This window comes from Boleophthalmus pectinirostris, unplaced genomic scaffold, assembly GCF_026225935.1.
Source record: "Boleophthalmus pectinirostris isolate CB_2022bp ecotype Guang Dong unplaced genomic scaffold, ASM2622593v1 HiC_scaffold_4, whole genome shotgun sequence".
Lineage (NCBI taxonomy): Eukaryota > Metazoa > Chordata > Actinopteri > Gobiiformes > Gobiidae > Boleophthalmus > Boleophthalmus pectinirostris.
The window spans coordinates 2,422,792-2,440,846 of NW_026571353.1; the positions used below are offsets into that span (position 1 = coordinate 2,422,792).

An 18,055-nucleotide genomic window follows, 5' to 3' on the forward strand; every position below is an offset into this window, starting at 1 on the left:
CATAGTGAAACAGGATCCTGTGTAGCAGGTTCATACGAACACTTAAATGACCAAAATGACGAGGCCACAGCAGCAGCCACAGAGAGAGAGGCCACTATATTTCAGTGTAAGACAACGACTAAAATCACTTTTAAGGGCAATTTTTTTACAGAGACTTAATAATCCATTTTATTTATTGCTTTGGTTGTATTTGGTTCAACAGTGGTTTATTCAAGTGTATTTTTGTGAACACGTTCTTGCTGTGAGTCAGACACATTAGACTAGTCCTGTGTTAACAAGGCTGTTTTATTTAGGCCTGTTGTTTTTGGTTGTCTTACACTTCCTGTGTTAGATGTTGTGATTTAGAAAGTAAGGTTTACTGATCTTTGAAAGGGTGTATTTGCATTTTTATTCCATGGCCATTAGTTCAAATTGGTCTCAAAATGTCAATATTATCATTTATCGCAATAAATTCTTGGTCAGTTAATCGTCCAGCAAAATCTGTTATCGTTACAGGCCTAGTAACAAGAATAAACCTTTGTCTGTATTCCAAAAACTGCACAAGTGGATTCAATATTTATCATCAAGAGATACATATTTTTTACCACAACACCTACATACTGTTATCTGCCTATTTAATTCATTATTAAAACACCTTTCTTATTAGTACAAGGAGTCAGCTAAAAGCACACAGGAGCTTCCATTTAATGTAATATAGAACCTTTGCAAAGAGACTGAACTGAAGAACTTAGAACTGAAACAAAATGTACAAACCATCTTATGTCAGGCAAGATTACACTATTTACATTTCTGAAACGGTTTGTGGTTAAACATACACTTCTGAAAGGAAACTGTCTCTTATTCGACGAATAAGGAACAAAAACAAAGCTAAAAATACAGCTGTGAAGTTTCTGTTTGGACCCAGATGTTCAAGTGACATCATTATGTAAAAACGCTCTAAACTCATCATGGTGAGTAATGAGGATGCTCCCAGTGCATGAGGTAAGTGACGAAGAACTCTGGACCTCTGCAAACTTTCAAATGAACAGGTTCAGAAGTAGTTTTGAAGACAGTGAAAATGTATACGGCACCTTTAATGCTGACACAAAAAAACAGTAACATGTGATTTAGAATTTGGTTAAAGAGGAAGCAAACGTGGCCTCTTCTTCCTGATTGTAGAGCTGGTGTCTTGCAGCAGAGCGCAAAGGAAGCATGACTCGAGATTAGAACCAGAAGCAGCAGCAGCAGCAGCATGGAAAAGAAGCATGCAAGCTTTAATTCCTGTTTTCCTCATGTGACTTCCTGATCATGCCCAGACCATCTGAAGACATCACGAGCTCTATTTATAGAACACGCTGTAATTCCCCGTTTCTCTTCGGAGGCAACACACAAGCCAGTCAAAAAGGGAGAACTCTGATACTCCTAAGAATTACAAAATATAGTTTAAAAAGGAACTGTATGCAAGAATAAGATTTTAAATTTCATAAACAAACCTCACTGTGTCCCCTGATATGAGGCGAGGTCTGTGTCTGTTCTCAGTGTTGGGAAGGTGACTTTTAAAATGTATTCCCCTACAGATTACAGATTACATATTACAAAATGTAGTTTCTAACGTAATCCATTAAATTACTTAAAGTGAGTAACTTAATCTGAATACTTTGGATTACTTGATATTGTCATGCTTTTTAAAACTACATGAATGTAACAACATCCTGAAAATTATTTTTTGTTTTCTTCAAATTGTCTGTTGAGCCCAAGTCTCCATGAACAGACTTTTGTTTTACTGTAGAGAAGCAAAGATGAGGATCTTAACATAAGAAGTTTTGTTTTGTCTGCTAAAAGAAAATAAAAAGTCCAGTCTTTCCTTAACCGTATTAAAAATATTATTGATAGAGAAATGATTTTGAGATGAGATCACCTTAAATTATGTCCACCTGCTGTTAAGTGTCATATTGTTTACACTTGGTTTTAGACCTAGTTTAGTCCTGGTTTTAGTCCTGGTTTTAGTCCTGGTTTTAGTCCTGGTTTTAGTCCTGGTTTAGTCCTGGTTTAGACCTGGTTTAGACCTGGTTTAGACCTGGTTTATTCCTAGTTTATTTCTGGTTTTAGCCCTGGTTTAGGCCTGGTTTATTCCTAGTTTAGTCCTGGTTTAGACCTGGTTTAGATCTGTTTTAGTCCTGGTTTTAGTCCTGGTTTTAGTCCTGGTTTTAGTCCTGGTTTAGACCTGCTTTAGTCCTGCTTTTAGTCCTGGTTTAGACCTGGTTTAGCCCAAAATGTGAAAATAGGAAAATATTGCTGTGTAATCCATTTATTTCAACAAAGTAACTGTAATAGAAACTACCACTCATTAAAACAGTAACTGTAACTGAATACAGTTACTCATAATTACCTCCGCCAAGGAGGTTATGTTTTTGCCGGTGTTTGTTTGTTTGTTTGTCTTTTAGCAACATAACTCAAAAAGTTATGGACCGATTTTGATTTCATTTTGGGGGTGATTCGGAAGATTCTGGATCACTTTGAAATTTTAGTTAACATTGTGGTAAATGGGGCCAAAAATTTGGTTTCTCAATATCTCGATTAATTATTGACCAAACCCCATGAAATTTGACTCAGGGATGGACAATGGGATCCTCTTTCATATTCCAAAGGCTGATCCGGATCTGATCCAGAAGACTGATTTTATCGCAATTTATATAAAAAATGGGGGTAGTCCTTGGCGGAGGTCTGCGCTCTCTGCTTTTCTAGTTTGTACTCTGATTACGTAACTCTGGTACATGTAATCTGTTACTCCCCAACACTGTCTGTTCTGAAGGGTCACGACCTCAACCCCAGCATCTACAGCCAATCATGAACCAGGACTGACAATAAGACAAACCTGTGTCCTCTATTCAGCATGATTTTAATACTGTTCAATTATGGCTACAGTATAACAAACTACTACTTAATGAATCTAAATCATATTTTATGTTGTTTCAGAAACAAATCTGTCCTTTTTCTGTTAATGATATAAATTTGATGTTTACTGATTCATCACCAATTATAGCAGTTGATAAATTTAAATCTCTTGGCTCATGGCTTGACCCGTCGCTCTCATTCAGCGCCCACACACAAACTATTACAAACTCATTTCCATATCGCTTAAAATTACTTTATCAGTCCATCAATTGTTTTGTTAGGAAAAAGATGATCTCACAACTACTTCTTCCCATTTTAGATTACTGTGATATTATTTATCAAAATACTACAACTTCTATTCTTCAACCACTCAGCATTTATCTAGAACAGTCTGTGCAGGTTCATTCTCCACTGTCCCTTCAGAACTCACCACTGTACCATGTATCACTAACTCTCCTGCTCACTCTGTCCTCGAAACGTCAACTTAACTGTTATTATTTATCTTTAAATGCATTAACCTCAGTTTTCCTGAATATCTCAAACAGTATTTAATTACATTCAGATCCTCTTCCAGTTTACATCACGCTGATAAGATATTTTGTGTCGTCCCAAGAGTCAAAAAACAAACAGGAAAACACTCATTTAAATATAAAGTTCCTTCTGATTGGAACAATCTTCTTTCATCGATTCGAGCTTTAACTTCTATCGCTTCATTTAAAAATGCTCTGGTTCAATATTTACAGAACCCATGTCATTGTTTTTGATCATTTTGTTGAATTTTGTTGTTCATCTTGTTGTGATTATCTTTGAACTTTTTCCCTCAAACTTGTTTTATTATATGTCAAACAGTCATGTATGAGTGTGTGTTTGTGGTTGTGCTAATTTTGTTGTTTTGATGCTTTTTTGAATTTCTGTATCCTACTGTCTGCCCTAGTGTATCTGGCTTTTGTTGTTGTATTTATGAGACCCCCTCGAAAACGAGATGGCGAGACATCCTCCAAATCCTCCAAATAAGTTCAAATTCAATTCAAACTCTTTTGGCAGGTTAAGGCTCTGACAACACAGCTTCAGTTTTGAATGTGATTGCTTTTTTAATAACAAATGATGCCGTATTTGACACCAGTCTCTTACTATTTTTGCTACTTATTTAGAATTTAAATTATTTATTTATTTGTTAATTTGTTAATAAATCATTTCCCACAGTCCAAGTAGCATTGTGTGGCACTCCCTCCCCCCATCAGACAGCGATGCCAGGACAGTTTGCTCATACAAATGATGTTAGAGAAAGACCTGTATTTTAAGTTTCATGTTGAGAATTATTAACCAAAATAGATGTTAAAGTTTAGTTTTTACCTGACCTTTAGATTCTTTGACATTCAGGGAATGAGTTACAAAAAAACCCAACTAAATTTTTAGGTTTTTATTTAAAATACTTAACTCAAGACGTGCTCAACCAAGATTAACTTGTTCTTGTATTTTACTTTTTTTTGGGTAAAACTAAATAAATAGTGTAATGTAACAATTATATCATAATCATCAATAAAATACAAAAATTAAACATAAGAAACTACAACAAGGCAACCTCATTTTACATGGCTTTGTGAAAAATAAATCAAGTGCTTCTTGGGTTCTGGCCCATTTACTGATCGGGGGGAGCCCGGGCCAGGCAACCCCCGATCGCGCCGGGCTTCGTTACGGTTCAGAGTGTCGAGATGGACTCGTAGATGTGCCCACGTAGACCGTCGGGTGACCACAGAGCTCCGAGTGTAGCCCCACATGTATGCATGTCTGTTTATCGATCTCTCTCTCATAATCCTGTGAATATTTTGTGATGTGTGAGTAACTGTGTCCAAGTCATTTCCCTTGTGGATCAATAAAGTCTGTCTAAGTCAGGGGTGGGCAAACTTTTTGACTCGTGGGCCACAAAGGGTTCTAAAATTTGACAGAATGGCTGGACCAGGAGCAGATGGATGGTGTTTTTTGGTAATCCACCTCATAAGAGAAAAAAATTACATGTTACAATATTACATTATTGAAATATCCCATAACTGAAAATCATTACAAAACATTACAACAAAATATCTGTCTTTCAAGTTCCACGGTATTTACTATTTATTGAAATCACTTAAAACACTGAAAATCATTATTATTATTATTATTATTATTCAAGTTCGGCAGGTCAAATTAAAAAGATTAAAAGGCCGTACTTTGCCCACCCCTGGTCTCAGTCTAACCCAGTGAGAGCGCGGGCTACGTACTGTTCCTTTAAGTTCCCATAGAGGGCTTTGTTTTGCCTTTACTGTTTCGCCTTTGTACTTTTTACATGTTTGTTTTGGCATTGGTAAAAGTCAGTACACCCAAATCCAATGTACAGCTCAGGACAAAGGCAAACAGACATGATGTAAGTTATTAAAACAGTTTGGGAAAAGTGTTCTACTCATAAACTGCATATAAATGGACAGAGATAATCTGCTGGCCACCGTGTTCCAAATTGGAAACGAGCAAGGCCATGATTCAGCTCCAGCGACTCTGGCTCCAAATCATTCGTACTGAAAAACTGTGGTCCCTCTCTCGGTCACTGCTGCTGTCAGACTCCTTATTTTGGTTTTAAAACATTCATATTAATCCACTCCACATGATCCTGGTGTTTTACTTTCACTATTTTGTCCCTAAATCAAGATATGAACTTTAATAACAAATGGCAATGACAAATCAAGCTCTTTCTTCCCTTGAGGTCACTTCAGCTGATTGGCTCTTTTGGCTGCTATAATAAACTCACTCAGAATTTTATCAAATTTTCGTCATATAAGAAATAATCTAACGACAAACTCGGCAATTATGTATTTAAATTCAATGATTTTGCTGCGCCTAAATTATTGCATTACTAGTTGGACTCTGACAAGCAAAACTACTCTTAAATGAGCTGAAACTATCTATAAAAAATTACTTAAGCCCACAAATTATCACTACTGCAGAATACTTGACAAATACAAATTCCTAAACTGGGACAAGACGATCAAATATGCCGATATTATTCTGGTATACAAAGTTTTTAATCATTTTGCTCCACCTTCTCTAAAGGAGTTTGTGAAAAGAAATTCAAATCGCACAAGAGCAGCTCTAGAGGCGACTGCTCTGTGCCGTTTAGGAAAAGTGGGTTTGGACAAACTCTCTTTTGCTTATCGAGCTGCTCAAACATGGAAAACAGAGCAACTCATATATGAGAACTTTCAACATTGGCAGCATTTTCTAAAGCTTTAAAACAGTGGTTCCTCAATGGTCAAATATGTCGCCATGTTTAACCAGTTTACATTTTCTTTTATTTTGAGGGGTTGTTGGTTTAACTCTTAAACTCTTGACTTTGAACTTTAAATTAACAGTTTGAAACTAACTGTATGTACAGTGAGTGTGTTGTGTGTATAGTGAGTGTGTTGTGTGTATAGTGAGTGTGTTGTGTGTACAGTGTGTGTGCTGGTGTTGTGTACTTTTGTGTGATTGTTGCTGTACTTTTCTTTGTCCTGTAGATGATTTTACAACAACCTGCCGAGGGACTGAAGATGGAAATTAGCCACGTTGGCTGTAATCTTTACATATGTACATTTTTAATAGAGGCTTTGCACCGTCACGTGTCCCCATGGCAACAGTACCTACCATGACACCGGGCACACTATGTCATTGACTTCAGCAGCATTGGAGAAACATGGGCAGGTTTTGTTGTGTATTTGGTTGTTCTAGATGCTCTGAAAGGGATAAAACTAATCGTTTCTTCACTGTTCCTCTGGAAATGACTCATCAGGAGCTCAAACAAGGGAATTATCAAAAAAAAGACGGGAATTATGTTTAGAGAACATAAACCGCAAAGACATTTCTTATGGTACCATCAAGACACACTCACGTCACTTTCATCAAGGTATTTGCTATTTAAATTGTTTCGTATCTTATTTAATGAGAGAAGCACATTTACTGAACTAAAATGTAATAACAAAACATTTGCAGTGTGAGTGGCAGTAGAAACTGTATGTTCCAGCGCACATATAAATATGTCACTCGTCGTAGGACCGATGTTTTCTTCATTGCCTTGTTTATCCACAACTATGTCTTCTAGAATTAATCACTTTTTGTGAGTGGATCTTTCTAACGTTCGCGAGGATCTTTTCATGGCCGATTCTTTCGAGGTTCGGCTCACAGACTCTTCGACTCGTGCACCATGTTGATCACAGGAGCCCAGTGTGGGTTTGTTGAATAGTAAACTAGGGCAGGTTTTCCTGGATAAATTTATGAAATCTTTGTTCAGTAAATATGCTTCTTTCATTAAATAAACTATGAAACAATTTAAATAGTAAATACCTTGATGAAAGTGACGTGAGTGTGTCTTGATGGGACCATTGGAAATCTCTTTGCAGTTTATGCGGTTTATCTCTAGTCATAATTCCTGTCTTTTTTTCGATAATTCCCTTGTTTGATCCTGATGAGTCATTTCCAGAGGAACAGTGAAGAAACGAATTGTTTTATCCCTTTCAGAGTGTCTAGAACAACCAAATACACAACAAAACCTGCCCATGTTTCTCCGATGCTGCTGAAGTCAATGGTAGAATAGTTGGTCTGGTGCCGCCTGCTGGGAACAGTTGGGGAGCAGTAGTTGTTTTAAAATGTCAGATCAGCAGCAGCTCTTCAGTCAACACAACGCTAATGAATAGATGTTTTAACGAGCAGAATATGGGAGTCTGACGCCCGGACTCCCGTGTGCTTACCTTGGTCCCGCAGACATGACGGAGCAGCTGGTCTCGGTGCAGAACTCTGTGATGGTGCCGTACAGCATGTTGATCTGGTTGAAGAAATCCACAGCTGGAACACACAAGTACAAGAATTAAAAACGCTGCACCCGGAAACGCAGGTCAATTTCACAAGAACAGTTACAGTTACTTAAATAGACCTCATTTTCACATTTTTACAAACAGGAAATACAGAACTAGTCCATTTTAGTTCTGTTTTTTTTTTTTTTTTTGTAGCAGGCCAAAGTTATTCTTTGCTTATCTTATACACTTAGCACATTCTCTTATTCACAGTGATGAGTTTAGAAGAACTGTCAGGCACCAGTGCAGAGTGCCAGCAAGGCTAACATCCTAACATGTTTAACCTAACATCCTTCCTGATTATCAGACAACAAAAACTAAGACACATTTTACTCAGAAACGTGGGAAAAAAATCTGCTTTGGGACCTTTAACCTGGGCAGCTCCCTGATTCTTTTTCTACTGCAAACATGATTCACTGATGAAAGAAAATGTAGTTAAGGGAAAAAACACAGACGTGCAGGCAAAGACCAGTTTTGAGGATGGAGGCATTAAGTTCCATGCATTCCATAAATAGAAACGTTCATATTTATACATTTATTTAGCTATATGTTTTACTTTAATGTGAGACTAAACGCCTAAACTCCGCCCACAATCACATTTCAAATAGAGCTGCTGACCTGGGCAGGGCCTGGAGGACTAAAGGGGAGAGTGAGGGGAAATTAAAAAACAACTTTTTTTTCATTATATATACTGGATTAATTACACAAGTTCAATATAGCTCAACACATTTGTTCATACATACAACATAAAACATGCAAAAATGATGTGGTCTCAAACACATTCTGTAGCTTCCTAAGTTTCTTGTGTTGCGCTGCTTATAAATTATGTTCATGGCAGGTAAGGAAATAATTTGTATTTCTTCCCAAATCAACAGTTACAGATGCTGTTGGACATGGGGAATAAGATAAAAAATACTTAAAATACAATTTCATAGTAAAATTCTGCGAGTATATGAGGATTACAAACTGAAAAACTTTGTGCCGCTTTAGGAAGATCGGAAAAATGACATAAAAAAGGCCCAACATTTGGTCTGGTACAGTCACATTTCATTTTATTATGATATAGGCGAGTTTCAGCTGACGTCATTGTTATTATTATTATTGCTTTTGTCAACAATGAAACTCGCCTATAGAAGCTGTTTTTCTAACTCAATTAATCACAGTCTAAAACATCTTTCTCAATACATCACAGTGCGTGAAGCGGCCGACTAAAGGCTGGTGAGAGCGTCCCTCCTCTCCTGGACACAGCAGGTACACGTGAGGAGGGGGACGTTCCTGCCAAGAGAATGGGATGCTCTCGCTGGGACTTTCAAGCCAGGGGGATGCTCAAGCTGGTATTTATTTGTGTGGGGTGTGGAGGACTATAGGGGAGAATGGGAAGGCTCTGGGGGTATAAGGAACAGAGTGATTGGTCTAACATGTGTCCACACTTCAAACTGTCCCCGCAGATAGGTGTTTCTGATACACTCTTTTGTGATGTCACCAACTGAACTACTGACAATTGCACAGGTCAGCATAAACTTAAAATTTAGGAGTTTTTGACCAGTTAGCTGCAAATGTACTTAGATGACAAAAAAGGACTAAGAACTAGGGATGGGCATGATTAGTCGATTAATCAATAATTGATCATTAAGAGTTTCATTGATTACATTAATTTTTTATCGACAAAACGAATGTAGGTTGCTGTGAACAAACGGAGGTCTGTACATGTAGGTCTCTGTTTATGTCTGCTCGGTCCTTGTGAGTGCAGTCGGTCAGTCTGCAATGTGCCGAAGCACAAATGTGTATTTAACGATGACTTGTACAAGAAATTCCCTGCTTTCCATTCCGGTCGGGACAAGTGGGAGGACATGTGCAGTGTACAAAGCAGCATATATGTTTCAGTGTCCAGTGGGAAAAAGTTCACCAGGACACAGAAAACATGAAAAAGTTTTGTCAGGTGAGAGTTGCTCAATGTGGATGACAAGGCCCCATCCCCCTCCCCCGTAAGCTGTCCTGGTTTTGACAAACACAAATATGGTCACACTAACCTGTATTCCACTGAGTCGTGCCACATCAGCCCACAAGAGCTGTTTTTTTTTTCTTCGCTTAGTTTATGCAAATTATAATATAATTAATAATACAATAATTTCTGTGAGACTTGCACAAAGCTGCATTAAACACATGATAATGTCCAACAGACTGATGTGGCTCTAGAGTGGTTACGGTTTATATGTCATAAAGTTGAATTTATTTATGCAGATTAGTAGTGCAGATAGTAATAATAATGATGATCATTTTAATATAAAAACGTTAATGATTAATTGATAATCGATTGTTAATTCTCCCAACGATCGATTAATGAAATTTAATCAAATGCCCATCCGTACTAGGAAGAGTAGACAGTTCTATTAAAACTCCACATACACAGATTAGAAGCAAAAAGTGCATTTAGGGTTTAGTTCCACTTTAATGAGGCAGGTTTTTGGCTGGAGCTGGTTTGGCTGTGGGGTCGAGCAGAAGAATAGCATGCAGATTGACTCTTTTGTTTGTCAGCGACTGGGGAACACATCATGGTGCCTCCCTATCCTCCCTACAAGCCCCAACCATGCTCCTCCTATGAACTCCCATTCTCCCACATGACGAAACCCATTATATTTGAAGATCATCATATCCATTCTGTAGCACTGACGTTTACAACCACTCCTAATAAAAAATGAACCACAGCCTCTCCTCCAGGACTCCCCTGAATCACTGCAGTTCAGCTGGAGTAACAGCACTACACCCCGTCCGACACAAAACCGTTACACAGATACTTATACTGCAAGGCCAGAGTACTTCTAACGCACTGTGCGCTCACAAAATGAACACTATGAAAAAGACACAACTTAACTAGGTCAAATTCAGTTGGCTTTGTGCCCAAGAGTAACCAGCCAGAGCACAATTAGAGATACAACTGGACAGAAGTAGTGATGCTATTGGCTTTATACAGAATACTACTAACATTTTATACAGTATACATTTCTAAAAAAAGATGCAGTAAAAGACAGTGAGTTGTGTGTCAATGTCACTAACATATTAAATATATTAGATTAGAGTTTACATATTAGATTTACAAATGAGGTGAATACAGTAGTGGAGGACATTTTATAATAGTAGGTCTTTTTGTCTCAATGTTAACACAGTGTCACAAATTGAAGTACCTTACAGATAAAAATCACATTGTCTTGTAAAGATTTTAAATGGTTGGTTAATTTGAATTTCATGTCTTAATCAAAGTTAGCATTGGAGCATTTCTCAGCGAGTTTAGACATGCAAGAACCATTCAAATAGAGCGCTCCACACACACAGACAACATGACACTGAAAACATTTTGATTTCTACCTTTGTCTTAAATAAACTGTTTGTGGCCTGCACATATGGTTTTAAAACAGGTCCTACAATCACATCTGAACCCGTGTCCCCAAAACCTTCACCTGCAGATAGACACACACATCCAAGTCTGCCTCATTCTCAGTTTATGTTCAGGCCTCATGTGAAGGTCAGAACTGTCAGAATTCCCTCTCTGAGCTGCAGAGGCTGCACTAGCACGGACTCAGGACTGACTACAGGAGCTGAGGTTCAAGTAGTGACCACTCGAATCAGAGCGTGATTGGATAATCTTCTTGAGAACCAAAACACCGAATTATCACAAATAAGAGAGACATCACGCCCAGTGTTTTTGTAATTAACAATAAATTAGCATTAGAATTGTTATCAATAAAAACTCCACCTTGTCATAATACAGGGAGTGTTCCACTGTGTTTTTAAACTCCATACACCTTCACTAGAATCATTAGGATCATTTCAGCCCTGGTTTTGCCAATCTCTACTGAACTAAAGGTAAAAGGTGCTGTTTACTTGAAAGCCACACATGACATCACAAGGTGGAAGCGAGCAGTTTGAGTTTTGGAGATGTAGACAGGATTACTTATTACAGAATTACTTAAACATGTGTGAATGAAATAAAACATAAGTCCAGGTCTGTTTGTGATGAAGTAACAACAGCAAGAGTCATGTTTATGTAATACTGGACCTTTAAAGAGCAGAGAGCAGATGTAAGTGCATGACATCAGGAGCGCAGAGCTGCACAGACAGTCCACACCCCTCAGTGTTGTGGTTGAGGACCAGAATGTAACATGTTCTAAGTGTGGAGGTTTTACAGCTCAGTCAGACCGCGGGCTCTCCAGTGAGGCCACATGACAGAGGAGGCCTCTATTGTTGTGAACAACTGCTGCTTTGAGAGACAATGGTCCAGTTTGTGTTGAATTTGCACTCTCTTGGAGCATTTCTCAGCGAGTTTAGACATGCAAGAGCCATTCAAATAGTGCGCTCCTTTAGCACACAGACGACATGAGACTGAAGCAGAGCCTCACAAGTCCATGCATGGTAACACTTATGTGAATCATTAGTGCTGCCATGGAACCACATTACAGAGGGCAGGTATAAACACAATATCATCTTCTTTTTCCACAATACACACTGTTCATAAAAGCTCAATTGTTATCACACAAATGCATGTGATATGTCTTTGTTAAAAGGGCTATTCTGCTAAACCTTTTTAGCTTTCTACCATGTTATATCGTTGTTCCCTCATCAAAATCATTTCTAAAAAGGTTATGTACGTCATTCTTGGATACTTCAGTAATTCAGTGCTCTGTTTTTAGTTAGGTCATTTCTTACAGACACAAAGAATCCTCCACACAGGTACACAGACCCAGTGAGTTCACAAAGTCTTGAGAATCCACCTTGTTTGGCTCCATCTGAAATATTGTTTTTTGATGGGTTCAAGACCAATCACAGCACAGCACTGTGGTTAGGGTGGAACCCAGCACCAAATGAACCACAACAAACATGGTGACCCCATCAAACACACTTCAGCCTATTTTAGCAGAAATATGGACTATTTCATCTGTACTTTTCTCTCATCTGGATTTAACGAAAGTTTGATTTTTGTCCAATCAATGTGAAATATTTGTTTGAATGTTTCAGTCATTGGTTCCATCCCAGAAGATTACACGTACGAGACTGCCAAGAGGTTAATATAGACCATGGTGTCATTACACTGTTCTTGGCCCTATACATCCCATGTCCTTATACGTCCTATGTCCTTGTACGTCCCATGTCCTTATACGTCCCATGTCCTTATACGTCCCATGTCCTTATACGTCCCATGTCCTATACATCCATGTCCTATATGTCCTTATGTCCTTGTACATCCCATGTCCTTATACGTCCTATGTCCTTGTACGTCCCATGTCCTTATACGTCCTATGTCCTTGTACGTCCCATGTCCTTATATATCCTACGTATGTCCTTGTACGTCCTATGTCCTTGTACGTCCCATGTCCTTGTACGTCCCATGTCCTTGTACGTCCTATGTCCTTGTACGTCCCATGTCCTTGTACGTCCTATGTCCTTGTACGTCCTATGTCCTTGTACGTCCTATGTCCTTACTGTTGACAGCGATCCACTCGTTGAGGTCCTCCCCCTCGGGCAGCATGACGGCCTGCCGCAGGTTGCCACTGCCCAGCGTGGCCTCAGCGTGCTTCAGCAGCTCATACTGGTGCGAGCCCTCTGGGATGTTCTTTTTGGGTTTGAAGGTTTTGGATGAGCGACTGCCACTGCACACAAACACACAAACAAACAGACAAACAAAGAGCAAGTTAGCAGAACAGAGGAGCAGACTGTGAGGGGGACTCTGTGTGGAGTGACAAATGCCTCCCATCTGTGTTAATGTCTAATCTGCAGCAATCAGACACAGTGTGGTAGGAGAGACATGGATCCATAAAGAAACAGACTCATTTGTTGTCATCAGTTAAAAGATGTGTGATTAACAGCAGTTTTACTTATATCAAGATGCAGTAGTTTCAAATCATCCATAATCAGCTCAGTTTTTTTTAAAAGGACAGGTCTACAGCCAGTCCTCTGTCAGTAAAAGACTGTGGCATAAAGCAGACGGAAGACTTTGGAGGAAGAAATGTGACTATTTTGTCTGCTGGTGGCACTGATTCAAAGTCAGCATGATTTATAACGTGCAGGAAATGAAGACTGAAAGTCATTCTTGTTTGCTTTTAATAGTAAAGTTGCAGTTGCAAAATCACCACGTCAGACTTGGGACTAAACTGGGACCACACCAGAACCAAATCTGGACCAGGACAAGACCAAATCAACATTACAACTTGAACGGGGCTAAAATCAGGAGTGAAATGTGAACGCATCCAAATAAGAAATAAAATCTTCACTATGTCTTTGAGTGGCCAAAAAAGCACTATATCAAACTGATCCATTATTATCATATGTATGCTGTAGATGTTTTTATCAATATTTTATGACATCTGGGAAAAGAAAGTAAAGCGTAATCTCCACAGAAGATGGTTAATACTAAGATAGAAAACAGAACCAGGATAAATATGTCACAGTCACAGATAAAGCTCCAACAGTAGTAACAACTAGAGCTGCAACCACTAATCAGATCATCATGACTCGTCGACTCTTCAAATAAATATTGGAGTATACATACTACAAAAGACATTTACATGAATAAATATATATGGTAATGTCTTCAGTGCCCAGATTTCAACCCAGATGTAGATTCAAATGTACTGAAATGACCCTTATTACGCCATTTTCTGATCTATGTTAGAACCTTTCCACATCAAAAACAGACCTGGAGTCGTGTTTTGTTTCATTCACACGTTTAAACTCTGCATATGTAGGCTGAGTTCTGCTCTCAAACTGAAAACACTCTTTGTGATGTCATGTGCTAATACAGGAAGTGCTCCCCTGTGTTTTTAAACTCCACACAGCTTCTCTAGAATCATTTGGAAATGACCGCTTCACGACATCACAAGGTGGAACAGAGCGTTTTCAAACATGTGTGAACGAAACAAAACTCAACAAGAGTCAATTTGTGCGACACCTTTAAAATTAAACTGTACAGTAGAAAGAATAACTTAACTAGTCAGCAAATTGAATAAATAATCGCTGCCTATTTGAGTACTAAAATAATCATTAACTGGTGCAGATCTAGTGACAACAATGTCCACCCCCCCACTTTGCGTTTCCAACAGCCATGACAAGACCAACAACACCAACAATACCAACAATACAAACTCCATAGTGCTGCAAGATGAATCGCAATCTATTTGAGTGGACACAATAAGACGGCAATTTCTGAAGTACCATCATTTCCTCCGTACACAACAAAACCTCCTGTCATATTGAGCATGAAAACATCTAACTGTAGTTTAGTTCTGTACAAACATGCTCTGAAATGTGATTCTTGTATTAGTTTCTCAGTCTTTTTTTCAATTTCAGTCTTTTTGTCAATTTTTGTCAAATCTAATCAAAACAAAATTGTGCAGAGTAATGTTGTGGTGGCTTTACATATATTTTGTAATGTCTTGGGAAATAATATAATACATGTATGTAAGATTTGTAATTACAACAAATGGATTACCATAACCAAAGATCCTATATTATACAAAACTTTAAGGCATTAAAACAGACCTGGAGTTGTGTTTTGTTTCATTCACACATGTTTTGAGTAACACATGAGTCTGTCTACATCTCCAAAGCTCATACTGCTCTCTTCCACCTTGTGATGTCATGAAGCAGTACTTTTCAGGTTCACAGCTCCTTTTTACCTTTAGTTCAGTTAAGACAGAAAATTCCAGGGCTGAAATGATCTAAATGATTCTAGTGAAGGTGTATGGAGTTTAAAAACACAGTGGAGAATTTCCTGTTTTACATGACATCACAAAGTGGAACTCCAGGTATGTTTCTTAAACAACATTATAACATAGATCAGAAAATAGTGTGAGTCAGTCCTTCAACCCTCTCTTTTTATGTGATAACATTAGATGGTGCTGACAGGAACCTGTATTATGAGATAATTATTTCAGAATTATCTCATAATTGTTTCATAATTATCTAATAATAACAACATCAACGAAGTCCATTCCCCTGCTTTGCCTGTATTCCACACCGTTAGGGCTGGGTAGCACTAAGAACTGTCAATATGATACACATATTGTATCAAATCGAAAGCGCACTGTATCAAGATATTTCAAATAGATTCATTCATTAAAAATAAAGGTTAAATCATGGCTGTGATACTAAAAGTCTTTGTTAAACCACTTCTTGTGCAGAGTTCATATGAAACACAAACATTTTACTCAACAAAAAACAGTGAAAATGTCAAATGTGGAGCAAAAAAAAAAAAAAGAGTTTCCTCTTTAGTTCCTCTAAACAAGTAACAACACTGTAGCGCTGTAACAAAATAGATTAGTAAAATATACCAAAAATTACTCTTGGTGATATATCAATCCAGCGGTCCCTGATATCAATACTGTATCATCACAATAAACGATACGATATATGGATATTTCAATATTTGTGCACACCCCTAAACACCATAACCCAACATTACCACAGACTCCATGGCCACAGTGTGTTTGGAAATCATCTGAAACAAGGCAAAGTGATGGTCCAGAGACAACAACAATGGACCTGCAGTTGACCCATATAGATGCTGTCCCATTGGCTGTCAGTGTCTTTGCGGTACGTTTCAGCGAACTTCCTCGTTTTTCTGTGCTTATTTTAGACTCTAACTATTGTTCTGCTTAAGAAATATCCCTCAAAACACAAGATCGGACCCGATGCGCTGATGGGCAAAGCCAAAACGCGATCAGAAGAGACACGGGGCTGATCAGCTCAACACTGCGAACACTGCGGGCTATCAAGTTAGCACAAAGTTAAGTTAAGACAGCTACTTCCAAACGACTCAACGAGGATAAATATACTCCTAAACACGCAGGATCGTCATTATTTAGCATCGTTATGGACTAAATCGCTTAGAAGTGAAAGGGTAAGGTTGGTCGTCTTCGTGATCGTGAGAGAGACAGAGCAGTGAGGAACTTCCCCTGCCCTGAACCGCAGCTAACTTTAACTCCAATCATCAGTACTTACAAAAGGAAGCTCATCTCTGCGAAGCGATCTCCAAAGTCCTTGTAATGAGAATGAAGTGTCGCTAAAATAACATCAACTGAAGAGAAGAGTTTGGTTTGGTGGAGCAGAAGAGCGATCGGAGGCGCTGCGTGTGTGTCCGCGGCGCTAGGCTAACTTCAGCTCTTCCTCTATGTGCACGGCCCCCGGGGTTGCCAGATCTGATGACAGAAATAAGAAGGAAGTCCGCACAAAACCGAGTTCTTTAAAAGTCCTTTTCCTATATTACGCAAAATTGACTCATGTGAGTTTTTAGTCATGTTAGAATTTAGCTTCCTCATCAAAAACACACCCCAAGTTATGTATATACAGTGTTGGGAAGGTTACTTTTAAAATGTATTCCCCTACAGATTACAGATTACAGATTACATACTCCAAAATGTAGTTTGTAACATAAACCATTGAATTACTTAAGGTGAGTAATGTAATCTGAATACTTTGGATTACTTGATTTGCTGTAGAGAAGCAAAGACCAGGAAATCTTCACATAAATAAATAAAAGATAAAAGAAAATAAAAAGCCCAGACTTTACTGAACCAAATTAAAAATATTATTGATAGAAGACGAGGAGACACTGTCCACACATCATGATTTAGTCCTGTTAAATCCTGATTTAGACCTAGTTTAGACCTGGTTTTAGACCTGGTTTCGACCTGGTTTTAGTCCTGGTTTAGATCTGGTTTAGACCTGGTTTAGGGTCCAGCAATGAGTGGAATTACCAAACAAAACAAACAAACAAACAAACAAAAAAGGGGGAATAGCCCAAAATGTGAAAACATGAAAATACCGCTGTGTAATCCATTTATTTCAACAAAGTAACTGTAATCCAATTACCACTATGATTTTTTTTTTTTTTTAACTGAAATGACAAATAAATTCTGATTCTGAGTAATCCTTTATTAATTGTCTGTCTTTTATATTCTGTTATATACATATTCAATTTAAAGCCAAAACAAAGGAATAACAAAATTGATATACATGTAAATTTAACTTGACTTTTAAACTTTTAACTTCACTTTTAAAGTTTCATCGAGACCTCTCCATCAGAGCTGTTAATCTGTGGAATAGTCTCCATGAAACTTTAAAAGGCTCTAAAACAATTTACACATTTAAAAATATACATATAAGACCAAAATTCTAGAGAAATATAGAGAAATACAATCAATCATATTTTACCCCATCGAACCTACAGAATAACTGTAACTTTCAATTCTATTTATATATTTAAGTGTATTTATAAACCAAGAGGTATAATTATTAACATGTTCAGGGTCAGTGTGTGTGTGTGTGTGTGTGTGTGT

The 18,055-nt window shown here is 38.0% G+C and overlaps 1 protein-coding gene across 1 annotated transcript in view; it reads right to left on the reverse strand.

Annotated features, from left to right (window-relative positions):
* The window catches only part of mob1a (MOB kinase activator 1A), a 33,061-nt gene extending 16,139 nt beyond the window's left edge, over positions 1 to 16,922 (reverse strand). Inside the window, exons 1-3 of the mRNA XM_020938323.2 lie at positions 16,719 to 16,922; positions 13,203 to 13,369; positions 7,626 to 7,719 (exon numbers count right to left, since the gene is read on the reverse strand). Of these exons, the coding sequence (XP_020793982.1) occupies positions 7,626 to 7,719; positions 13,203 to 13,369; positions 16,719 to 16,732 (275 nt within the window). The 5' untranslated portion in view covers positions 16,733 to 16,922. The remainder of the gene's footprint in view (positions 1 to 7,625; positions 7,720 to 13,202; positions 13,370 to 16,718) is intronic.
* Positions 16,923 to 18,055: the final 1,133 nt, after the last annotated feature.